Source organism: Bos mutus, chromosome 22 (genome assembly GCF_027580195.1).
Source record: "Bos mutus isolate GX-2022 chromosome 22, NWIPB_WYAK_1.1, whole genome shotgun sequence".
NCBI classification, from domain to species: domain Eukaryota; kingdom Metazoa; phylum Chordata; class Mammalia; order Artiodactyla; family Bovidae; genus Bos; species Bos mutus.
The window spans coordinates 49,427,852-49,454,855 of NC_091638.1; the positions used below are offsets into that span (position 1 = coordinate 49,427,852).

At 37.8% G+C, this 27,004-nt stretch overlaps 1 protein-coding gene across 1 annotated transcript in view; it reads left to right on the forward strand.

The window, feature by feature from the left end:
• Nucleotides 1-27,004, forward strand: part of DCAF1 (DDB1 and CUL4 associated factor 1) — an 80,556-nt gene that overhangs the window by 15,598 nt on the left and 37,954 nt on the right. The window contains exons 5-7 of the mRNA XM_070359229.1: nt 22,696-22,833; nt 23,809-24,321; nt 24,610-24,711. Of these exons, the coding sequence (XP_070215330.1) occupies nt 22,696-22,833; nt 23,809-24,321; nt 24,610-24,711 (753 nt within the window). The remainder of the gene's footprint in view (nt 1-22,695; nt 22,834-23,808; nt 24,322-24,609; nt 24,712-27,004) is intronic.

Below are 27,004 nucleotides of genomic sequence, written 5' to 3' on the forward strand. Positions count from 1 at the left end.
AAAAAAGTTTGCTTGCTTGTACTTTAGAGATATTGGAAGAATTTTAGGACTTCCCAGGTGGTGCTAGTGGTAAAGAATCTGCTTGCCAATGCAGAAGACAGAAGAGTTTGTTTTATTTTTTCCTTTTTTTCCTGTTTATGCTTGCTGCTTTCTTTTTAGTAGAAGTGTAGTTAATTTATAGTGTTACGTTAATTTTTGCTATACAACAAGGTGACTCAGTTATACACATATACACATTCTTTTTTTTATATATATATATATATTCTTTTCCATTATGGTATATCCCAGGAAATTGGATCTAGTTCCCTTGCTATGTACTAGGATATTGTTATTTATTCATTCTAAATGTAATATGCATGCATGCGTGCGTGGGTGCTAAGTTGCTTCAGTCGAGTCCAACTCTATGCAACCCTATGGCCCATATAGTTTGTATCTACTAACCCCAAACTCCCAGTCCTTCCCGCTCCCTCTACCCGCCCTCCTTGGCAACCACAGGTCTGTTCTCTATGTCTTTGAGCCTGTTCAGTTCAGTTCAGTTGCTCAGTCGTGTCCGACTCTTTGTGACCCCATGAATCGCAGCACGCCAAGCCTCCCTGTCCATCACTAACTCCCGGAGTTCACTCAGACTCACGTCCATCGAGTCGGTGATACCATCCAGCCATCTCATCCTCTGTCGTCCCCTTCTTCTGCCCTCAATCTTTCCTAGCATCAGGGTCTTTTCCAATGAGTCAGCTCTTCGCATCAGGTGGCCAAAGTATTGGAGTTTCAGCTTCAGCATCTGTCCTTCCAATGAATACTCAGGACTGATTTCCTTTAGGATGGACTGGTTGGATCGCCTTGCAGTCCAAGGGACTCTCAAGAGTCTTCTCCAACACCACAGTTTAAAAGCACCAATTCTTCGGCGCTCAGCTTTCTTTATAGTCCAACTCTCCTATCCATACATGACTACTGGAAAAACCATAGCCTTGACTAGACGGACCTTTGCTGGCAAAGTAATGTCTCTGCTTTTGAATATGCTATCTAGGTTGGTCATAACTTTCCTTCCAAGGAGTAAGCGTCTTTTAATTTCATGGCTGCAGTCACCATCTGCAGTGATTTTGGAGCCCAACAAAATAAAGTCTGCCACTGTTTCCACTGTTTCCCCATCTATTTCCCGTGAAGTGATGGAACCAGATGCCATGATCTTTGTTTTCTGAATGTTGAGCTTTAAGCCAACTTTTTCACTCTCTTCTTTCACTTTCATCAAGAGGCTCTTTAGTTCCTCTTCACTTTCTGCCATTTGAGCCTGTACATAGTTCATTTGTGCCGTATTTTAGATTCCACATATAAGTGATATTGTTTATTTTTGTCTGTCGAACTTACTTCACTTAGTGTGATAATCTCCAGGCCCATCTATGTTGCTGCAAATGACATTATTACATTCTTTTTAATGGCTGAGTAGTATTCTATTGTGTATATGCATCACATCATCTTTATCCATTCATCTGTCACTGGACATTTCGGTTGTTTCCTTGTCTTGGCTGTTGTGTGAATAGTACTGCTATGAACATAGGGTTGCATGTATCTTTTTGAATTATACTTTTGTCTGGGTATATGCCCAGGACTGGGATTGCTGGATTGGGGTAACTCTGTTTTTATTTTTTGAGGAACCTCTGTGCTCTTTTCCATAGTAGCTGCATGAACTTACGTTCTTCCCAACACTTGAGGAGGTTTCCATTTTCTCCACACCCTCTCCAGAATTTGTTACTTTATAGACTTTTTAATGATGACCGTTACTTTATAGACTTTTTAATGATGACCGATCTTTTCCCCCCTAATGATGGCCATTCTGACCAGTGTGAGGTGATATTCATTGTTGTTTTTTTTTAATCACTTTATTTGTATTTATTTATTTGTGGCCATGCTGGGTCTTTGTTGCTGTTTGGGCTTTTCTCTAGTAGCGCAAAGCAGGGGCTACTCTCTAGTTGTGCTCGAGGGCTTCTCATTGTGGTGGCTTCTTATGTTCAGGAGCATGGCCTTTAGGGCTTCAGTAGTTGAAGCTTCCAAGCCCAGTAGTTACTGCTCCTGGGCTCCAGAGTACAGGCTCCATAGTTGTGGCGAATGGGCTTAGTTGTTCAACATGCAGGATCTTCCCAGATCAGGGATCCAACCTCTGTCTCCTGCATGGTCTGGTGGATTCTTTACCCTGAGCCACTGGGGAAGCCCTCACTGTAGTTTTCTTTTGCATTTCTCTAATAGTTACGTTATGTGCTTACTGCCCCTTTATGTCGTTTTTGGGTTTCCCAGGTAGCTCAGTGGTACAGAATCTGCCTCCCAAGCAGGAGTTTGATCCCTGGGTTGGAAAGATCCCCTGGAGAAGGAAATGGCAACCCACTCCAGTATTCTTGCCTGGAAAATCCCATGAACAGGGGAGCCTGGCAGGTTATAATCCATGGATTGCAAAGAGTTGGACACGATTTTCTCCCCTTCTGTAGGCTGTTTTTTCATTTTTTTATGATTTCATTTACTATGGAAAAATCTTTTAAGTTTCATTAGTTTCCATTTGTTTATTTTGTTTTTATTTCTATTGCTTTGGTAGACTGACCTAAGAAAATATTGGTACGATTTATGTTCGAGACTGTTTTGCCCATGCTCCCTTCTAGAAGTTTTATGGCATTATGTATTATGTTTGTCTTTAAGCCATTTTGAGTTTATTTTTGTGCATGATGTGAGGGTGTATCCCAATTTCATTGATTTACATACAGCTCCAACTTTCCCAATACCAGTTGCTGAAGAGACTGTCTTTTTCCCATTTTATATTCTTGACTCCTTGGTTGAAGATTCATCAATGTTAGGTGTGTGGGTTTGTTTTTGGGCTGTCTGTTCTGCTCCATTGATCTGGATGTCTGTTTGTACCAATACCACATTGTTTGCATTACTGTACTTTGTAGTGTTGTGTGACGTCTGGGAGAGTTATGTCTCCTGGTTTGTTTTTTTCCCTCAGGATTCCTTTGGCAATTCTGGTTCTTTTATGGTTCCATGTGAATTTTTGGATTATTTATTCCAAATAATTTAGTTCTGCAAAAAATTTAATTTGATAGGGATTGCGTTCAGTCTGTAAATTGCTTTGGGTAGTATTGTTGTTTTAACAATGCATATTTTCTCAGTTCAAGAGCACAGGATATCTTCTGATTTCTTTGAATTCTCTTTAATTTCCTTTATTGAAATATTACAGTTCTTAGTGTATAAGTCTTTCACTTTTTTGGTCAGGTTTATTCCTAGGTATTTTATTTTTTTGGTGTGATTTTGAAAAGTATTGTTTTTTTAACATTCCCGTTCTGATATTTCATTGGTAATGAGAAGAAATTTACACCACTGATTTCTAAATGTTAATCTTATATCCTGCTGCTTTATTGATTTCATTTATAAGATTGAGTAGTTTTTGTGTGAAGGTCCTTAGGGTTTTCTATATATTGTACCATGTCATATGCATATAGTGACAGCTTTACCTCTTCCCTTCCAGTTTGCATACCTTTTCTTTCTTTCTTTTGTCTGATTGCTGAGGCTTGGACTTCCAATACTATGTTGAGTAGAAGTGGTTAGAGCTGGCATCCTTGCCTTCTTCCAGATTTTAGTGGGAATGCTTTCAGGTTTTCACCGTTGAACTTTGTATTGACTGACTGACTGTCAGAAATAGCTTTTATTATGTTGAGATATATTCCCCTCTGTACTCACTTTGGTAAGAGGGTTTTTTTTTAATTTATTTATTTAATTATTTTATTTTTGGCTTTGTTGGGTCTTCATTGCTGCACGGGCTTTTCTCTGGTTTCACTGAGTGGAGGCTACTCACTGTGGTTCATGGCCTTCTGATTGCAGTGGCTTCTCATTGGGGAGCATGGGTTAGAGGGTGTTCAGGCTGCAATAGTTGCAGCATTTGGACTGAGTAGGTGCAGCTCCTGGCCTCTAGAGGACAGGCTCAGTAGTTGCGGTGCATAGGCCTGGTTGCTCTGCTGCATGTGGGATCTCCTTTATTGGCAGGTATATTCTTTACCACTGAGCCGCCAGGGAAGCCCCAGTAAGAGTTTATTAAAAGATATTAAATTTTCTCAAATGTTTTCTCTGTATCTATTGAAATGATTGTGTGGTTTTCAACATTTGTTTATATGGTGTATTACACTGGTTTTCATATGGTGAACCATCCTTGTTAACTCGGGATGAATCCTAACTTGGTTGTGGTATGTCATCTTTTTCAGGTGTTGTTGGATTCGGTTTGCTAATATTTTGTGGTGAAGTTTTGTGTCTATATTCATCAAGGATATTCACCTGTAATATATATATATTTTTTCTCCTCAAAAACTTTTTTGGCTGTATTGGGTGTTTGTTGTTGTGTGAATTTTTTTCTAGTTATGGCAAGTGGGGTCTACTCTCTAGTGGCTTGTGGAATCTTCATCAAGGATCAAACCCATGTCATCTGCATTAGCAGGTGGATTCTTTACCCCCGAGCCACCAAGGAAGCCCTGTAATTTTCTTTTTTCATGGTATCTTTGTCTGGGTTTTGCTATCAGGGAGATGGTACCTTCATAGAATGTCTTTGGGAGTCTCCTCTTCAATCTTTTGAAGGAATTTGAGAAGGATCAATATAAATTCTTTGTGTGTTTGGTAGAACTTGCCTGTGAAGTCATGTGGTCCTGGACTTTTGTTTGTAGGGAGTTTTTTTGTTGTTGTTTTTTAAATTACAGATTTTATTTCACTTTTAGTGAGCAGTCTGTTCAAATAGTCTCTTCTTAGTCCGTTTTGGAGGGAGTATGTTTCTAGAAAGTTGCCTGTTTCTTCTAGGTTGTCAAATTTGTTGGCATGTAATTGTAAATTTCTCTTAAGGTTTTTTGTACTTCTATGGTATGGAGCAACTTCATTTTCACTTTTCACTTGCATGCATTGGAGAAGGAAATGGCAACCCACTCCAGTGTTCTTGCCTGGAGAATCCCAGGGACAGGGGTGCCTGGTGGGCTGCCATCTATGGGGTCACACAGAGTCGGACACGACTGAAGTGACTTAGCATAGAATAGCATAGCATGGTATGGATTGAGGTTTCTCTTTTTTCATTTCTTATTTTGTTTGGGTTCTCTCTTCTCTTCTTGGTAAACCTGACCAGAGGTTTGTTAGTTTTATTTACTATTTCAAAGCATTAACTCTTGGTTTTTTTTTTTTTTTTTGGTTGGGCCACGAGGATTGTGGGATCTTAGTTCCCCAACCAGGGATCAAACCCAGGCTCTTGGCAGTGATAGTGCAGAGTCTTAACCACTGGACCACTGGGCTTCTTCCTGCCGTGGTTTCTCTTGTTGCAGTGCACGGGCTCCTTAGAATTCCCTTTCTATTTTTTAAACCTCTATTGTATTTATTTCCTCCCTTATCTTTGTTATTTCCTTCCTTCTGCTGACTTTGAGTTTTGTTTGTTCTTTTTTTCTAATTTTTTTAGGTGATAAGTTAGCTTGTTTGAGATTTTTCTTTTGTTTTTGAAGAATGCTTGCATCACTCTGAACTTCCCTCTGAGAATTGCTTTTGCTGCATCCCATAGATTTTGTATGGTTGTGTTTTATTGTAATTTTTCTCAAGATATTTTTAAAATAATTTATTTTTGGCTGTGCTGGATGTTTGTTGATATGTGGGCCTTTCGTTTTGGGGAGCAGGGGCTTCTCATCACTTTGTGCACGGGCTTTTCGCTGCAGTGGCTTCTCCTGTGGCGCACAGGCTCTCAGGAGCGTGGGCTCAGTAGCTGTGGTGTGTGTGGGCTCAGTAGTCGCACCTCCTGGGTTTTAGAGCACAGGCTCAGTAGTTGGGGCGCATGCTGTTAGTTGCTCCCTGGGATGTGCGATCTTCCCAGGTCAGGGATCAAACCAGTGTCTCCATTGGCAAGCGGATTCTTTACCACTGAGTCACCAGGAAAGCCCCTCATTGTAATTTTGATTTGCATTTCTGTAGTAATTCAAACTGTTATTCTTAATGATGAGTAGTCTTCCCCAATGATGAAGGACATTCCATTCTGAAGAAGCCTATTCTGTTCTTAATGGTATTTTATATTCACTTAGTTAACATTTGAAGGGTGTACTGTGCTGTTTTATGTTATGTGCTGAGAATAATTTGTCAGCAAGAGCTTATATTTATATATGTATTTGGATGGACAAACACAAACTGATACTTTCAAATAAGAATGCTGTGAAAACTAGAAAATGGTAATTTGATAATGACTGTATACTTGAGTTATAAAATGTTAGTTGCTCAATTTAGAAGTAATGTGAATATTTTGTCCCTTGCCTTTAAGAATTTGCAGTGTGAATTGGGTATGCCACCTAGCTTTCTTTAGATACTAAAAATTTAATCTTCTGAAGCAATCTGGAAGTCTCAATATAGTTAAATGTGTAAACCAAGCGAAAGATCTGGAAATAGATTTTTCTTAACAGTTAAGAATTTTATTATGTAATTGTACCATATAATGCATTTTAGAGAATAACATTGTTATTAATGCTATAGTTTGCAGTATTATGTAGACTGGATTTAAAAATTTCTCATTAGTTACCATTGTGAGAGACCAAAAAAAATCTATCTTCTGTGAAAAATGTTTTAATGTTGAGTTCTTTTGAAAAGCATGATGAAAATGAGACATTTACAACAGTGTATCTGTATATACAAGATTTGTAGATGATTACCGATGTGTTTACTAGTCTGTGTAAAAGTTTCCTGGTTGTCACTGTAGGCAAATCATCTCTCGGTTCAGCTCAGTCATGTCTGACACTTTGCGACCCCATGGACCGCAGCACACCAGGCCTCCCTGTCCGTCACCAGCTCCCGGAGTTTACTCAGACTCATACCCATTGAGTCAGTGATGCCATCCAACCATCTCATCCTCTCGTCCCCTTTTCCCACCTTCAATCTTTGCCAGCATCAGGGTCTTTTCCAGTGAGTCAGTTCTTTGCATCAGGTGGCCAAAGTATTGGAGTTTCAGCTTCAGCATCAGTCCTTTCAATGAATATTCAGGACTGATTGCCTTTAGGATTGACTGGTTGGATGTGCTTGCAGTCCAAGGGACTCTCCAGAGTCTTCTCCAGCGCTGCAGTTCAAAAGCATAGATTCTTTGGCTTCAGCTTTCTTTATGGTCCAACTCTCATATCCATGCATGACTACTGGAAAAACCATAGCTTTGACTATAGGGACCTTTGTCGGCAAAGTGATGTCTCTGCTTTTTAATATACCGTCTGGGTTTGTCATAGCTTTTCTTCCAAGGAGCAGGCATCTTTTAGTTTCATGGCTGTAGTCACCGTCTGCAGTGATTTTGGAATCCAAGAAAATAAAGTCTGTCACTGTTTTCATTTTCTTCCATCTATTTGTTATGAAGTGATGGGATTGGATGCCATGATCTTAGTTTTTTGAATGTTGAGTTTTAAGCTAGCTTTTTCACTCTCCTCTTTCACCTTCATCAAAAAGCTCTTGAGTTCCTCTTTACTTTCTGCCATTAGGGTGGTGTCATCTGCATATCTGAGGTTATTGATAATTTTCACAGCAATCTTGATTGCAGCTTGTGCTTCATCCAGCCTAGCATTTCACATGATGTACTCTGCATATAAGTTAAATAAGCAGGGTGACAACATACAGCCTTGACGTTCTCCTTTCCCAATTTGGAACCAGCCCGTTGTTCCGTGTCTGGTTCTAACTGTTGCTTCTTGACCTGCATACAGGTTTTTCAGGAGGCAGGTAAGGTGGTCTGGTATTCCCATCTCTTGAAGAATTTTTCACAGTTTATTGTGATCCACACAGTCAAAGGCTTTGGTGTGGTCAATGAAACAGAAGTAGATGCTTTTCTGAATTCTTGCTTTTTCTATGATCCAGGGGTGTTGGTAATTTGGTTTGTTTGCCTCTGGTTTGTCTGCCTTTTCTAAATCCAGCTTGTACATCTGGAAGTTCTTGGTTCGTGTACTGTTGAAGCCTAGCTTGAGCATTACCTTGCTCTCATGTGAAATGAGTGCAATTGTGCACTAGTTTGAGGATTCTTTGGCATTGGCCTTTCTTGGGATTGGAATGAAAACTGACCATTTCCAGTTCTGTGGGCACTGCTGAGTGTAAATTAATAGGTCAGAAATCATTATTTTAGGGGACTTTGCTCCTGGCTCAGTGGTTAAGACTCTGCTTCCACTGTGGGGTGTATGGGTTCAATACCTGGTTGGGGAACTTGGATCCTGAATGCTGTGGCTGCTGCTGCTAAGTCACTTCAGTCATGTCCGACTCTGTGTGACCCCATAAATGGCAGCCCACCAGGCTCCTCCATCCATGGGATTTTCCAGGCAAGAGAACTGGAGTGGGGTGCCATTGCCTCCTCCATGAATGCTGTGGGGACATGGCCAAAAAAGAAAAAAATCATTATTTTTGGACAGATTGGCTACTGGTGTTTCACAGAGCTACTGTTCAGGCTCGTTAGAGCTATGTTTCTCAGACTTTGTGAACCCATAGTTGCACATTTTACGTTGGGACCCATATATTATATGTATGGAAGACTTTTCTTGAACATTGTTTATCCCTTTGTTCTATATGTCCTTATAGTTTCTTTGTATTTAAAAACTGGTTGTAAGGTACTAAACTGATTCTATTTTAGCTGTTGTTTAAAAAAAAGTTGCTGGCTTGCACTTTCTGAGGTATTGGAATACCTTTAAGTTTTGTTTTATTTTTTTGTTTATGCTTGCTTTTTTTTTTTAGTAGAAGTATAGTTGATTTAACATGTTAACTTCTGTTATACAGCAAGGTGACTCAGTGATAGACATATATACATTCTTTTATATATATATGTAAATTTCCATTTTCTTTTCCATTATGGTATATCTCAGGAGATTGGATCTAGTTCCCTGTGCTATGCACCAGGATGTTGTTTGTTTATTCTAAATGTAATAGTTTATATCTACTACCCCAAACTCCTAGTCTGTCCCTTGTCATCCTCCCACGTGCCCACTTGGCAACACAAGTCTGTTCTCTGAGCCTGTTTCTGTTTTGTACATAGGTCCATTTGTGCTGTATTTATTTTCCCCCTCACTATATATATATTACTGAAGTATAGTTGACCTGCAGTGTTTCAGGTGCACAGCAAGGTGATTCAGTTATACATATATTATTTTTGAAATTATTTTCCATTATAGGTTATTATAAGATATTGATTATAGTTTCCTATGCTATACAGTAAACCTTTGTTGCTTGTTGCATATCTTTTTTTTAATTAGAAAGCTAGCATTCTGTTAATAGTAAGTCAAACAAGTGGAATCAGAATGTTATGAATTTTTTAGGCAAAAATTTGTAAGTTTTCTAAAACATAAATATTGGAAAGCCTTCTGATAAAGACTTGAGAAAGAACATTAAAAAAAAAGAGATGAAGAAATTGGAAAACATAAACTAAATGAAATGGGAGCACTGAATATGAAATAGAAAAAGTGAAGCAAACTAGGTAAAAGATCATCAGATAGTCCAGTTGGTTTTAAACATGACTGCTCATTAGACACATATCTGGATCTCTGGAGGAAAAAAAGCAATACCTGGGCATTTGTATTTTTTTAAAATTTGAAGATAATTCTGATGTGCATCTATCTGGATTTTTAAAAAATGATTACATTTTTTCCTATTGTACCTTTGATACAGAGTTCTGTTATTGTTCTGTTGACCACTTATGACACAATGGTATAAGTGAGTAATAATTACATAATCACAGTAGTAAAAGGTATTTATCAGTTTTCACAGTCAATAGTTAGAAAAAATAAAAATAAAAGATAATTACAGTTGCAGGCAATAATGGGAACATGATTAAGTTAACAATATAAAATAACTGCATAGTTTGCGGGGGTCAAGCTCAGTGATATGGTCAGTGGAGGTACATACATGCACATGTTTTCATCCACCCAGCCAGTCTGTGTCTTTTGGTTGTTGCATTTAACCCATTTGCATTTACAGTAATTATCCATATGTGTGATCCTATTACTGTTTTCTTAATTGTTTTGGGTTTGTTTTCTGTAGGTGTTTTCCTTCTCTTGTGTTTCTTGCCTTTAGCATTTGTTGTAAATATGGTTTGGTGGTGCTGAATTCTCTTAACTTTTACTTGTCTGGAAAGCTTTTGATTTCTCCATCAAATTTGAATGAGAGTCTTGCTGGGTAGAGTATTCTTGGTATAGCTTCTTCCCTTTTCATCATTTAAATATATTGTGCCATTCCCTTTTGGCTTGTAGGGTTTCTGTTGAGAATTCAGCTGATAGCCCAATGGGAGTTCCTTTGTATATTTTTTTGTCCTTTTTCCCATTGCTTTTAATATATTCCAGTTCTAGTTCAGTCACTCAGTCGTGTCTGACTCTTTGCAACCCCATGAATCGCAGCATGCCAGGCCTCCTGTCCATCACCAACTCCCAGAGTTTACCCAAACTCATGTCCATTGAGTCGGTGGTGCCATCTAACCATCTCATCCTCTGTCGTCCCCTTCTCCCGCCCTCAATCTTTCCCAACATCAGGGTCTTTTCAAATGAGTCAGCTCTTCACATCAGGTGGCCAAAACATTGGAGTTTCAGCTTCAACATCAGTCCTTCCAGTGAACACCCAGGACTGATCTCCTTTAGAATGGACTGGTTGGATCTCCTTGCAGTCCAAGGGACTCTCAAGAGTCTCTCCAACACCACAGTTCAAAAGCATCAATTCTTCTTAATATATTATCTTTGTCTTTAATTTTTGTCGGTTTGATTACTATGTGTAATCACACATACTGCTGACCCACGTCTCCACAGATGACCTTCCAGCACTCGCAGTAGTTTTGGTTCAGTCTCTTGTCACTGCTCCATTCTTCTGGATCTTGGTGTGCACAGTATTTCGTTTGTGCCCTCCAAGACTAAAGTCTCTGTTTCCCCCAGTCTATGGAAGTCCTATAATCAAATCCCACTGGCCATCAAGGGCAGATTCCCTGGGGATTCCCAGGATTTGTGTGCCATATTTTAGATACCACATGAAAGTTATATCTCATATGGTATTTGTCTTTCTCTGTCTGACTTCGTTTAATGTGAAAATCTCTAATTGTATCCATGTTGCTGCAAATGGCATTATTTTGTTCTTTTTTATGGCCGAGTAGTATTCCATTGTATATAGACACGTATCTTCTTCATCCATTCATATATTGATGGGCACTTAGGTTGTTTCCGTGTCTTGGCTGTTGTGCATAGCTCTGCCCTGAACGTAAGGATGCATGTATTTTTTGTCTGAATGTATGTCCAGGAGTGGGCTTGCTGCATCCTGTTAACTCTGTTTTTAGTTTTTTGAGGAGCCTCCATACTGTTTTCTGTAGTGGCTGCATCAACTTACATTCCCACCAACAGTGCAGGAGGGTTCTGTTTTCTCCACACCCTCTCTAGCATTTCTTATTTGTAGACTTTTAAACAAAAACAAAATAATGTATTTACTTATTTATTTTTGGTTGTGCTGGCTCTTTGCTGTATACAGGCTTTTTCTAGTTGTGGAGAGAGGGGGCTACTCTCTAGTTGTGGTGCACAGGCTTCTCATTGTGGTTTTGCCACTCCTGTTGCAGGCTCTTGGGTGAGTGGGCTTCAGTAATTGTGGTGCGTGTGCTTACTTGTGGGATCTTCCTGGACCAGGGATCGAACTGGTGTCCCCTGCATTGTGAGGTGGATTCCCATCTACTGTATCACAAGGGGAGTCCTATTTATAGAGTTTTTAAAGAAGCCATTCACACATCTCTGGTGTGAGACGGTACCTCCTTGTAGTTTTGATTTCTCTAATAATTAGTGATGTTGAGCATCTTTTCATGTCCCTACTGGCTGGCTGTGTGTCTTCTTTAGAGAAATGTCTATTAAGGTCTGCCCATTTGTTTTGTTTTATTTTATTATTACTATTTTTTTTTAATTGACTTTTGTTGTTGAGTTGTATGAACTTGTTTGTATATTTTGGAGATAAATTCCTTGTTGGTTGCATCATTGTAAATATTTCTGTAGGGTTTCTATTTGTTCTTTTCTTTTTATGATTTACTTTGCTGGGCAAAAGCTTTTTAAATTTGATCTGGTCTCATTTGTCTTTTTTATTTTATTTCTGTTACCTTGGTAAAGTGAAAATGTTAGTTGCTCAGTCGTGTCCAACTCTTTGCAAACCCATGGACTGTAGCCCTCCAGGCGCCTCTGTCCATGGCATTCTCCAGGCAGGAATACTGGAGCGGGTTGCCATTTCCTCTTTTAGGGAATATTCCCAATTTAAGGATTGAATCTGGGTCTCTAGGATTGTTTGCCACCAGGAAGCCTTGGTAGATTAAGAAAACATTGTTACAGTTTATGTCAGAGAATGTTTAGCAAAACTTCTAGAAGTTTTATGATGTCCTGAATTACATTTAAGTCTTAGCTGTTTTGAGTTTATTTTTGTGCATGATGTGTGGCTGTGTCCTAACCTCATTGATGTACGACTCCAACCTTTCCAGTACCACTTGTTGAAGAGACTTTTTCCCATTTTATGTTCTTACCTCCTTGGTCGAAGATCGGTTGACCATAGGTGTGTGGGTTTATGTCTGGGCTCTGTTCTGCTCCGTTGATGTGGATGTCTGTTTTTGTACCAATACCACGTTGTTTTGACTGCTGTAGCTTTGTAGTGTTGTATGAATTCTGGGAGAGTTATGTCTCTTGATTCCCCACTTTCCCCAAGGATTCTTTTGGCAATTCTGGGTCTTTCATGGTTCCATATGAATTTTTGGATTATTTATTCTAGCTGTGCAAAAAATATCATGGGTAATTTGATAGGGATTCATTCAACATGTAGATTGCTTTGAGTAGTATCACCATTTTAACAGTATTAATTCTTCCAATCCAAGAGCATAGGATATCTTTTCATTTCTCTTAATTTCCTTTATTAATGTTTTATACCTCTCAGTCTTTCACTTCTGTGATCAGGTTTATTCCTAGGTTGTTTTTTCTTTTTAGTGTGATTTTAAAAGAAACTTTTTTTTTACATTCCCTTTCTGATATTTTGTTGGTAGTGTGAAGAAATTTACACAACTGATTTATGCACGTTAATCTCGTATTCTACTACTTTGCTGTATTCACTTATAAGATCTGGTAATTTTTGTATGAAGTCCTTAGGGTTTTCTATATATTGTATCATGTCATCTGTGTATATCCACAACTTTACCTCTTCCCTTCCAATTTGGATACCTTTTATTTCTTTCTCTTTGCCTGATTACTGAGGCTAGGACTTCTAATACTATGTTGAATAGAAGTGGTAAGAATGGGCATTTTTTGTCTTGTTTCAGATTTTAGCGGGAATGCTTTCAGGTTTTCACCATTGAGCATAATGTTGACAATGGGTTTGTCAGAAATCGCTTTTATCATGTTGAGATTTGTTCCTCTGTACTCAACGTTGATTAGAGTTTTTATCATGAATGAATGTTGAATTTTGTCAAATGCCTTTTCTGCATCTTTTGAGATAATCATGTGTTTTTTACTTTGCTTTTGTTTTGTGGTGTGTTGCATTGATTACTTTGCACATGTGGAACCATTCTTGTGAATGTGGGATGCGTCCCACTTGGTCATAGTGAGTGACCTTTCATGTGTTGTTGGATTCAGCTGCTATTTTGTTGAGATTTTTCTCATCTATATTCATCAAAGATATGGGCATGTGATTTTCTTTTGTGGTATCGTTTTTTGGGGGTTTGTGCTCAGGGTGATGGTGGCTTCTTAGAATATCTTTGGGAGCTTCCCCTCCTCTTCTGTCTTTTGGAAGAATTTGAGAAGGATTGGTATAAGTTCTTTTTATGTTTGATACAGTTTACCTGTGATGCCACCTGGGCCTGGACTTTTCTTTGTAGGTAGGTTTGTTTTTTTAAATTACAGATTCTGTTTCACTTCTAGTGATCAGTTGGCTCAAATTATTCTTGATTTGATTTTGTTGGGCTGTATAGTTTGTAGAAAGTTGTCTTATTTCTTCTAGGTTGTCACATCAAATTATGAACATATAATTGTTCATAGAATTCTCTTACAGTTCTTTTGTATTTCTGCAGTATGGGTTGAGATTTCTCCTTTTTCATTTTTAATTTTACTTGTGTTCTGTCTCTTCTTGGTGAACATGGCCAGAGGTTTGTCATACGTTTTTTTTAACCCTTTCAAAGAGCCAGCTCTTAGTTTCTCCTTCTGTTTTACTTTTGTTTGGTTGTACTGTTCTGGTTGGGATCTTAGTTCCCCAACCAGGGGTCAGCCCAGGCCCGTAAAAGTGTGCTGTCCTGTCCACTGGGCTGCCAGTGAATTCCTTGTTTTTTTAAACCTCTGTTTTATTCATTTACTCTCTGATATTTATTTCCTCCCTTCTGGTGACTTTGGATTTTGTTTGTTTTTCTAATTCTTTTAGGTGATAGGTCATTTATTTGAGATTTTTCTTCTTTTTAAACTGAGAAAGGCCTATATCTCTATGAATGTCTCTTTAAGAACTGCTGCATGGTATAAATTTTGTATGGTTGTGTTTTCATTGTTGTGTTTTTCAAGGTAATTTTATCATTTCCTTTTTGATTTCTTTGTTGACCCTTTGGCTTTTTAGTAGCTCATAGTTTAGTCTCCATGCAATTGTTTATTTCTCATTTCTCTTCTCATGGTGAATTTGTTAATATTTTCTCATTTGTTTTCCTTTGCTGGATTTCTATTAATAGTTTCATGCCATTGTGATCAGAGAAGACGCTTGAAATAATTTCTTTTAAATGTTGAGATTTTCTACCCTAGTATGTGGTCAGTCCTAGAGAGGGTTCCATGTGAACTTAAAAACAATGTGACCTGGGTGTTTTTGGATGTAATGTCTTGAAAAATATCAATTAAGTCTAACTCTTCTATTATATCATTTTTGATCTCTGTCGCCTTCTTGATTTTCTGTCTAGAGGATCTGTTCATTGATGTATGTGGTGTGTTTAAGTCTCCTATTGTATTCCCATTAACTTCTCCCTTTATATCTGTTAGTATTTGTTTTATGTATTTGGGTGAACTCCTATATTAGGTGCATGGAGAAGGAAATGGCAACCCACTCCAGTATTCTTGCCTGGAGAATCCCATGGACAGAGGAGCCTGGCAGACCACGGTCCATAGGGTTGCAGAGAGTCGGACACAACTGAAGTGACTAAGCACACACACATATTAGGTGCATGTATGCTGATGGATGTAAAGTCTTGTATTGATCCTTTTACCATTATATAGTGTCCTGCTTTATGGCCTTTGCCTTTAAGTCTGTTTTGTCTGATAAAAATATTGACTCCCCTTTTCTTGCATTTCTGTTTGCCTGAAATGTCTTTCTCAGTCCTCTCACTCTCAATCTGTGTGTGTCCTTTGCCCTAAGGTAAGTCTCTTTCAGGCAGCAAAGCTCTTGTTTTTTTATCCAGTCTGCTACTTAATGTCTTTTGATTGGAGCAGTCACTTCACTGACATTTAGGTAATTAATGATACATATATATTTATTGCCATTTTAAACCTTGTGTTCCAGTTGGTTCTTTGCTCCATTTTCCTTTTTCTTTCTTTTTTTTATTTTGGCTTATTTCCTTTTATTTTACGTTTATGTTCTCTTCTTTTTGGTTTTTGTGAATCTATTGTATATTTTTGATTTGTGATTGTCTTGTTTTACATATATGTTAACCTTTGCTCTTTGCTTCGTTTAGACAGTCATACAGGCCTGACCACATTCTAAAAAAAAAAATGTATTTCTTACTCTCCTTCCCTACATTTTATGACTTTAATGTCTTTTTTTAAATATCTTCATCTTTATCCTTTTGCTGTTCCTTATGTTTATCATCACTTTCTCAAATAGGATTTTTTTTATCTTTTTGATCGTATACTGGCTAATTTAAGTGACTGACTTTCCAGTGTGATCTTTCTATATCTTCTTGCTTCTTTCCTGTATAGAGAAGACCTTTTCATATTTCTTTTATATGATAGTAGGCTTAGTATTGCTGTGTTCTTTTACTTTTTGCTTGCCTGATAAGTTCTTTATTTTTCATCCTGTTCTAAATGATTTTGCTTGGTGGAATATTCTCAGTTGCAGATTTTTCCTTTTCAAGACTTGGAATATATTTTGCCACTCTCTTCTGGCCTGCAGTGTTTCTAGGGGTTTCCCTGTAATTAACTCCGTGTTTTTCTCTTGCCATTTTTAGAATCCTCTGTCTTTAACTTTTGCCATTTTTATTTTCATGTGTCTTAGTGTAGGTATGGGTTCATCTTGTTTGGGACCGTCTGTGCTTCTCAGATGTTCTTTAGGTTTGGGAAGTTTTCAGCCATAATTTCTTTAAATACATTTTCAGTCCCCTTTTCTCTTTCTTCTCCTTCTAGAATCCCTATTATACATAGATTTGGTTTATATTATCCCATAGGTCTCTTATGTTGCTTTCACTTTAAAAAAAATTTTGGTTTTCTGTCTCTTTGGGTGATTTCCAGTGTTCTTTCAGATCACTTATTCTTCCTTCTGCATTATTCATTCTGCTCTTCATTACCTTGAGCTCAGCTTTCTCCTTCAGTTCAGTCACTCAGTCGTGTCTGACTCTTTGCAACCCCATGGACTGCAGCACACCAAGGCTTCCCTGTCCTTCACCAACTCCCAGAGCTTGCTCAAACTCATGTCCATTGAGTCGGGTGATGCCATCCAGCCATCTCATCCTCTGTCTTCCCCTTCTTCACCTACTTTCAATCTTTCCCAGCATCAGGGTCTTTTCCATTGAGTCAATTCTTCGCATCAGGTGGCCAAAATATTGGAGTTTCAGCTTCAACATCAGTCCTTCCAATGAATATTCAGGACTGATTTCCTTTAGGATTATTTGATCTCCCTGCAGTTCAAGGGAATCTCAAGAGTCTTCTCCAACACCATAGTTCAAAAACATCAGTTCTTCAGCACTCAGCTTTCTTTATAGTCCAAATCTCACATCCATACATGACTACTGGAGAAACCATAGCCTTGACTAGATGGACCTTTGTTGGCAAAGTAATGTCTCTGCTTTTCAATATGCTATCTAGGTTGGTCATAACTTTCCTTCCAAGGAGTAAGCGTCTTTTAATTTCATGGCTGCAGTCACCATCTGCAGTGATTTCGGAGTCCAACAAAATAAAGTCTGACACTGTTTCCACTGTTTCCCCATCCACTTCCCATGAACTGATGTGACCAGATGCCATGATCTTCGTCTTCTGAATGTTGAGCTTTAAGCCAACTTTTTCACTTTCCTCTTTCACTTTCATCAAGAGGCGTTTTAGTTCCTCTTCACTTTCTGCCATAAGGGTGGTGTCATCTGCATATCTGAGGTTATTGATATTTCTCCTGGCAATCTTGATTCCAGTTTGTGCTTCATCCAGCTCAGCGTTTCTCATGATGTACTCTGCATATAGGTTAAATAAGCAGGGTGACAATATACAGCCTTGACGTACTCCTTTTCCTATTTGGAACCAGTCTGTTGTTCCACGTCCAGTTCTAACTGTTGCTTCCTGACCTGCATACAGATTTCTCAAGAGGCAGATCAGGTGGTCTGGTATTCCCATCTCTTTCAGAATTTTCCACACTTTATTGTGATCCACACAGTCAAAGGCTTTGGCAGAGTCAATAAAGCAGAAATAGATGCTTTTCTGGAACTCTCTTGCTTTTTCCGTGATCCAGCGGATGGTGGCAATTTGATCTCTGGTTCCTCTGCCTTTTCTAAAACCAGCTTGAACATCAGGAAGTTCACCGTTCACATATTGCTGAAGCCTGGCTTGGAGAATTTTGAGCATTACTTTACTAGCGTGTGAGATGAGTGCAATTGTGCGGTAGTTTGAGCATTCTTTGGCATTGCCTTTCTTTGGGATTGGAATGAAAACTGACCTTTTCCAGTCCTGTGGCCACTGCTGAGTTTTCCAAATTTGCTGTCATATTGAGTGCAGCACTTTCACAGCATCATCTTTCAGGATTTGAAATAGCTCAACTGGAATTCCATCACCTCCACTAGCTTTGTTCGTGGTGATGCTTCCTAAGGCCAACCTTGACTTCACATTCCAGGATGTCTGGCTCTAGGTCAGTGATCACACCATCGTGATTATCTGGGTCGTGAAGATCTTTTTTGTACAGTTCTTCTGTGTATTCTTGCCACCTCTTCTTAATATCTTCTGCTTCTGTTAGGTCCATACTATTTCTGTCCTTTATCGAGCCCATCTTTGCATGAAATGTTCCTTTGGTGTCTCTGATTTTCTTGAAGAGATCCCTAGTCTTTCCCCATTCTGTTGTTTTCCTCTATTTCTTTGCATTGATCGCTGAAGAAGGCTTTCTTATCTCTTCTTGATATTCTTTGGAACTCTGTATTCAGATGTTTATATCTTTCCTTTTTCTCCTTTGCTTTTCGCTTCTCTTCTTTCACAACTATTTGTAAGGCCTCCCCAGACAGCCATTTTGCTTTTTTGCATTTCTTTTCCATGGGGATGGTCTTGATCCCTGTCTCCTGTACAGTGTCACGAACCTCAGTCCATAGTTCATCAGGCACTCTATGTATCAGATCTAGGCCCTTAAATTTACTTCTGTCAAATGATTTTTTTCTTATCAGTTGACACTGTCATGTGGTTTTCTACTAATTCACAAGAATTAATTCACACGAATTCAATTAATGTGGTCTGTTACATAGATTGATTTTTGCATTTTGAACCGTATTTGCACATTTGGGTAGATTCACTTGGTTGTGGTATATACAGTAATCTCTTATGATGCTGTTTAATTCAGTTTGCAAGTATGTTTTGAGAACTTTTACACCAGTAGTCATAAAGGATATCTAGTTTTCTTGCACTGTCTTTGTATCAGGGTATTTGGTATCAGGATAATGTTGGCTTCATAGAATTAGTTGGGAAGTTTTCCCTTTTCATCAGTTTTTTGGAAGAGTTTCAAAAGGCTTGGTATTAATTCCTTAAATGTTTGGTAGAATTTACCAGGTAAACTATCTGGTCCTAGGTTTTTCTATTTGGGATGGGTTTGATGACAGTTTAACCCTCCTTAATGGTTATAGGTCTGTTCAGTTTTTCTGTTTCTTCATTAGTCAGTTTTTGTAGATTGTGTTTCTAGAAGTTTGTCCATTTAACCTAAGTTACTGAATTTTTTGTTTATAGTGTTCTCCTGAAATCCTCCCTCCCCTCTTTTTTTCGACTGTGCAGCACATGGCTTGCAGGACCTTAGTTCCCTGAGCAGGGACCTAACCTGTACTCTCAAACATGAAAGCACAGTCCTAACCACTGGTCTGCCAGTGAGTTCCCTTATAATCCTTTGTTTCTGTAAAATTAGTAGTAATGTGTTCCCTTTTATTTTTGATTCTAGTAATTTGTCGTCTTTTTTCTTGAGGTCAATCTAGCTCAAGGTTTGTCAATTTAAAAAAAAATTACTTATTTATTTTTGGCTGTGCCGGGTCTTTGTTGCTGCTCTTGGGCTTTCTCTAGTGTGGCCAGTTGGGGCTGCTCTTTATTGCAGTACCCAGGCTTCTCATTGTGGTGGCTTCTCTTGTTGCACAGCCTGGGCTCTAGGGCTCACGTGCTTCAGTAGTTGTGGTGCATGGGTTTAGTTGCTTTTCAGCATGTGGGATTTTCTTGTACCAGGGATCGAACCCATGTCCCTTGTTTTGCAAGGTGAATTCTTAACACTGTACCACCAGGGAAGCCCTGTGTCAATTTTTTTTGATCCTTTCAAAAAAACAACTTTTGGTTTCATTAATTTTCTATATTTTTCTATTTGATATTTTATCTATCTCCACTCTAAACTTTATTATTATTTTTATATCTGTTATCTTTGGGTTTTATTTGCTCTTATTTCTTGAAGTATATAATTAGGTTATTAATTTGTGACCTTTTTTTCTTTTTATGTACTTGTAGATATAAATTTTGCCCTTTGCACTGCTTTGGTAGCATCCCATCAGTTTTGGTGTGTTGTGTTTTTGTTTTCATTCATCTCAAGGTACTAATTTCGCTGTGATTTCTAATTTGACCCATTGGTTGGTTATGACTGTTAATTTCCACATGTGAATTTTCCAGTTTTCTCTTGGGTTATTGATTTCACATTTCATTCCATTGTGATTGAAAAAAATTCTTTGTAAGAGGTAAGCCCTTTTAAAATTATTAAGATGAGTTTTGTGGCCTAAAATATGGGTCTATTCTGGGAGATGTTCCACCTGTACTTGAGAAAAATGTATATTCTGCTCTTGTTGGATAGAGTATTATCTCTATGTCTTTTAGATTGAATTGATTTTCAGTGTTGTTCAGCTTCTCTGTTTCATTGTTGATTTTCTGTTCAGTTCTATCCATTATTGAAAACTGGAATAAAGAGTTTCTGTTTGGGATAATGAAATTCTAGAAATATAGTGATAATGGTTATACAGCATTGTGAATGTACTTAATCCCACTGAATTGCACACTTAAAATGGTTAAAATAGTTAGAAATCATTGAATGTAAAAAAAGAAAAATCAGAATTATAAGACTGGGAAAAATGGCCATTTGGAAAATGAACCAAGGAACTAGAATGAAGTGCTTAGAAAAGAGAAGAAAAATATGAAAGAAGTTGAGACATGGAGACTAGAATTAGAAAATTTTGAACATATCTAAAAGGAGTTTCCGAAAAAGAAGGAACTTCCCTGGTGGTCCAGTGGTTAACAGTCCCCGCTTCCACTGCAGGGAGCATGGGTTTATCTCTGGTTGGGAAACTGTGATCCCACATGCTGTGTGGTGAGGGCACAAAGATCACATACACATATACATAAGAGAATAGAAAGGTAGTGTTCAGAGACAGGAGGCTAGGATCTTACAAATAAATGAAAGACGTGACCACTCAGATTCTCTTTCTCTCTCTCTCATGCACGCACGGAATAGAAAGGCCGTATTCAGAGAGATGAGGCTAGGATCTTAATAAATGAAAGACATGACCACTCAGATTCAGAAAGCCCAAAGAAGAATACCAAAGACAAAAGATTTTAAAAGCAACTAGAGTAAAAAAGATTCCTGCAAATTAACAGCAAGTTTTGCCACAGCATCAGTAGAGGCCATAGTAGAAAATGTCTTCAGAGAACTTCTATAAACCTAGAAATATTGACTACAGTTTTGGGGGGACAAAAGAGGGAACAAATTCTGGGTAACATGTAGATGGAAGGGAATAGTTGGAGTTAGTATTTAAGGTTTTTTATGCTGTTCAGAAAGAAGAATGAAAGACACTTAAAGTAGATGATAATGTTTGTTTTCACATCAGTAAGTATTTTAAAACAAAATTTCTCAAAGTGTATTGTTCAGAGTGTTAATAACTTTTTTGAAGAAAGTTTAAAACTTAGAAATATATAGGAGAATGACACCATGACCTTAGGGAAGAGTTTAAGATATAAAGTGCACACAGTTTAAAAGAAAATATTATTATATATGATTACATAAAATTAAGACTTTGTGCTTATCATGAAACACTGGTAAAAGACATGAGTATTTCACAGAAGGTGAAAGTATGAATGATCATAAGGCATGAAAAAAATGCTAAACCTCGTTAGTAAATGAGAAAATTCAAGTTAAATGAAGCATTAAATTTTCATACCCACCTTATTACAAAAAAAAAAAAGTCTGATAGTGGTCAACTTTTAGTAAGATGTATTAAAAGAAATGGACTATTCAAGTCGGAAATGTGAATTGTTGTGATCCCTTTGAAAAATAGTTTGGCTGCCTCTAGTAAAGTTGAACATACACACCTGTGACTTAGTAGTTCTGTTCCTAGGTGTCTACTCTAGGGACATATTTGCACACACAAAAAGGTAAAAGTTAAGCAAACAAAATAGCAGCAGAACATGGAGGTGAAGAGCATTTGGAGGTATGCTGCCTGGGATAAGACCCCAGCTCTGCTACTTACTAGTTTTGTGACTTTGGTAAGTTACTTAACCTCATTGTGACAGTGTTCTCTTCTGTAAATATAGTACTTTGTCCATCATACAAAGCTGATACAAGGATTAAGTAATTGTATGTAAGGCCTGTCTTATGTTGGGTACTGTTTGTGACAATTACACATAACAGTATAGATGAATGTAAAAAACATAAAGTTGAGTAAAAGAAACAAGTGGCAGAAAAATACATATGACACACACAGTTTATACAGGTCAAAGCCTATAACATTTAACAAAAGCTCTACAACAAAATTATTAAAATTTAGGAAGGTAGATACCCTTTGGAGAGGAAGGAGGTAAATGGTAGGGAGGGACACATGGGAGGTTTCTGTTTCTTAAGCTCATTGGTAAATCACAGAGGTGATTTTCATTTTCTTTGGACTGTACATGTTTATGTATTTTATTTCATAATAAACACTAAGAGTGGGATATGTGGAGTTAAACACTTGTTTGATGGAGAACTTCTTAGACATTGATAATGTGAACTTCAAAGAGGCACGTAGAATTTTTAGTACCCAACGCTTGGTTATGGAACCTTTTGGGACTTAATAGCTACATTATGTGATAGTTGATCTTTAGCTTGAGTTTTCATGGATAAATAGGACTGTTTCACAGATGCACAGTTATTTTAAACCACCTACTGTAGTACATTTAGTTTGCTTAGATTTTGTAATCTTATGAGCAATATTGAAATATTTTATTAAAAAAATTTTTTTTATCAACTGAAGTCATTGCTTATATCTGGAATTATGAGATCTTGACCCACCTGATTTGTACTCTTTCATTTCCTTTACTAAAGGAAGGAATTGTTGAGAACCTTTTCAAATGGGCCCGAGAGGCTGATCAGCCACTGAGGACATATTCTACTGGTCTGTTAGGTGGTGCTATGGAGAATCAAGACATCGCTGCTAACTACAGGGATGAGAACTCACAGCTGGTAAGGGCCGTGTCATAGTGACTTTTTCATGTAAGATAGTATATTCACTCATTCTTTCTTGCTACCTGAAGTTGAGTCAGTAGATCTTATTCATTGTACTAAAGTATAGCTATAATATCAGTATTTCAACTCTTACGTTATGTAAGAGTTTTGACTGTACGTTTTCTTTAACTTGCATATAGCAGTTTTTCATTTTGTTAAAGATCATGATAGTTTGTACCAGATAAACAGTACCATTCCCTCTTCCTTTCCCACATTTGGATTATGAAAAATTTCGAACATATAGCAAAATACAATTTTACAGCAAACACCTGTATATAGACCACTTACATTGATTGTGAACATTTACTATATTTATATTTATGACATACTCATCCATCCATTCACCCCTCTTCTGGTCTGGTCACCATTGTTTGTTTTTTTTTAAATTCAGTTTAAGTTGCAGGCCTGATCACTCTTTTTTTTTTTAAACTAACCATACTACTACAGTTTTGGATCAGATCAAAAAATGAGTATCTAAAGGAAAACATAAGTGGTGAACTTGAAAAATAGCTTATGTAATTATGTGTAATGTGGATGACAGTATTTAACAGAATACAGATAAAAGTTTGAAAAACCTTCATGTTTGATTTTCAAAGACACTTGTAAAAAACTTTGAATATACCTAGTGTCTGCCCCTTCAAATTTGATGGTCTGGTCCAGCATGATCCAGACAGATGTGCTGTGAATTAGGTTTATCTGCAGATTTAGATTTAGATTTAGGTTTAGATTCTTGGAAATTTTATGAGGAATGAGACTTTTAGCCATTATTTATTTCATCAAACTGTGGGAATCAAGTCAACATGCTTGTCAGATCTGTACTCTTATCAGTCATTGAGATAACTGTCTGAGTATCCTTAAATGGAAGTAAGAATTACTTGACTCTTTTAAGATACAGAAGAGATAAATCTGTTTTATTCCAATATCTATTGATAGGTGGCAATAGTGCTTCGAAGATTGAGGGAGCTGCAGCTTCAGGAAGTAGGTTCAAGGCAAGAAAGCAAGCGTCCTAGCCCACGAAAGCTCTCCTCTGAACCCCTTTTGCCTCTGGATGAAGAAGCTGTGGATATGGACTATGGCGACATGGCTGTAGATGTAGTAGATGGCGAACAAGAGGAAGCTTCTGGAGACATGGAGATCTCCTTTCATCTTGAGTCAGGCCACAAGACCAGTAGCAGAGTGAACTCAGCAACGAAACTTGAAGAAGGGGCATTGAGGAAAAACAAGTCAACAAAACAGGCTGACAGAGAGAGTTTCAGGAAAGCCAAGCAAAAGTTGGGTTTTTCATCATCTGATCCAGACCGCATGTTTGTTGAATTGTCTAATAGCAGCTGGTCAGAAATGTCCCCCTGGGTGATTGGCACCAATTATACCCTTTATCCTATGACTCCTGCTATTGAGCAGCGACTTATTCTCCAGTATTTGACCCCTTTAGGAGAATATCAGGAGGTAAGCTTACTGGGAAACGTAGTGTTCATGCTTTAAGACTACTGTGTTATTTCTGGGGTATTTTGTGGTGGCATATTATACATTGATGTGTTTTCATTCTAATACAGAAAAGTCTGTGTCAAACTGGTAAAGTCTTAAGGAAGTCACTCCTGATAAGGTCTTTTCGAACAAAATGTGTTTATATGTTTATCTTTATAAAGGAGGGAGGAAGGGTTTCTTTAGTCTTCTATCAGGAAATATGTGAAAATAAATTCAAATGTTAAGACATGTTTTTGGTGTTCATTTCAGTTACTTCCCATATTCATGCAGCTTGGATCACGGGAGTTGATGATGTTCTACATTGACTTAAAACAAACTAATGATGTCCTGCTTACATTTGAGGCGCTCAAGGTAAAGTTCTTGAAAATATTAGTTACCAAGCATTTAATTAATGTGGATTGTCTATGTGTTTTGGTATATAACATCTCTGGATTTTATTGTTTAGAATGTTTCTATTACCAGATGTGTCAGTAGCAACAAATGAAAATTTCTTGTTTAAATAGAAGAGTTGAGCCTTACCAAGTTTTTAACTGTATACATATTGTATGATGTTAGGTTATCTAGAGTATAAATCAGAAAATGAATAAAGAAATAGGGACATACCCAAATTCAGTGAAAGTAAAGGAATTTCTAGGTTGCAAAAGGGCTAAGTATAGGTGGGCAGGTATGTGTAGCCCACTAAATCCATACCTCTTCATGATTAAGGTAATCTGAAGGGAGAGAGGTTAAGTTGAATGAATAACATTGTGGCTATTACAGTTCTACCTAACAGGTAACTAATGGACACAGTACTGTTCTGTGATGTTTATAGTATTAGACAAATAAATTAAGTCTCTGCTGCTTATCATGTGGTTGAGAGAGCCAGGCATGTAAGCCTATGATTTTTTTAAAATACAGATGTTGTGACAGAAGTATTGGGGCACAAAGGAAGGAATGGTCTCTTTGAGAAATAGTAGCTTCTAGACAAAACCTCTGAAAAAGAGATGATGTTCTTGCTCTTTAAAGGTATAATTTCATTCGTGATATTCCAGAGCTACACTGTCCAATAGAACTTTTGGTGATGATGGAAATGTTCTTTGTGCTTTTCAGTACAGTGGCTACTAGCCACAAATGAGCATGTAAAGTGTAGCTAGTGCCACTGAGCCCCTGAGTTTTTAACTTAATTTTAATGAAATTAGCCACATGTAACCAATGACTACAGTGTTGGCCAGCACAGTGCCAAAGTGTATTGGAATTAAATAGAAATGATGAAATTTGACTTGCAGACCCCAGAAATTTTAAGTTTGGAGGAGGTCAGACATAAATTAAAGTAACATGTATCCCTGTGTGTGGAATGCAGTGTGTGTGTATGTGTATAAAGTATGCAAACTCATGATTTTACTTTGAACAGTGGGATGAAGCTGGAGGTCAAAGTTGTCTCCAGTGGCCCAAGGTATTGCTTTCAGATGCAGCGTCCTGTCTTGAAAAGGAAATAGTGGAAGAAGGGCTTTGGGCAGTTGCTATTTCTGTAGGTCTTTGTATGAGAACCTATAATGGGTGTCGTTATTCACCTGTTTCTATGCAGAATCATATAAGGGGTTAGAGAAAATGGAATAAGGATGAACAGGGTAAAACCGGATAAGAGATCTTTATTATGAGGAAATAAAAAGTGTAGAAAGTTATATGTACAGTTTTGTTCAAAAGGAAGACTCAGTTGTGCAGGAGAAGGGGTAAGTATTGAAGTTAGTAGAAACAAAATGGGTTAAAATAGTAAATGAAGAACTAGACCTTATATGGAGGTACAGTATAAGGAGTGAAAATAGAGTCTTTGCCTACAAGAGTGAGGTGAGCCACGTATGGGCTGTGTTGAGCCAACTAGAATTAAGCTTCTTGGTCAAGATTGAGCCTTTTGTTTGTTCTGTTTTCCCTGCTGCTGATTCTGGCAGTGGAACTGCCAATTTATGGTAGTGGTTTTGAGAAAAAAGCACATGCAATGGTCTGAGTATTGGGGAGGGAACCATACATGGCTTAGCTGTTTCTTAGGGAAAGTACTCTATGGGGTCGCACAGAGTCGGACACAACTGAAGCGACTTAGCAGCAGCAGGGAAAGGCTTGGTGGTAGAGATTTGTGTATCAGACAAGAAAAGTTAATAGGGAAGGGGTTTGAATTATATACAAGGATTAGTCCGAGTCTGTGTATTGAGAGAATGTCTGAAGAGGGTACACACCTATTGACCTTGGTGAAATTTGTACAAGTATCAGTTACAAATCTGTATCGTTTTGTCTGTACCTGCTTGCTGCCTGTCTCATGACCCAGAAGACACTTTGGTGTGAGAAACAGGAGGGGGAGCTCTAGTTATGAGGCTGCATCCATGTTGGCCTGGATTCAAAGTCATTGAGTAGCCTGCTGCTTGCATTGCACTCCCTGCCCTTAAATTGCCCAGTTCAGGTCCACCCAGAGAGGCTATGAAATGTATTATTAATAAAGTCTATTTAAAGTGCATTCTGATTAGTACCAGAAATGTACTAGTTTTTTGAAGTTTGTTTTTGAGGATATAAGCAAGTATCAGTTTAAAAGAAAGCAGAGTTTTGGGTAAATCAGTGACTGGGCCAAAGCTAAAACATAAAGCTGATTATGTTTAAAAAGATTAAAATGGAAAGGGTG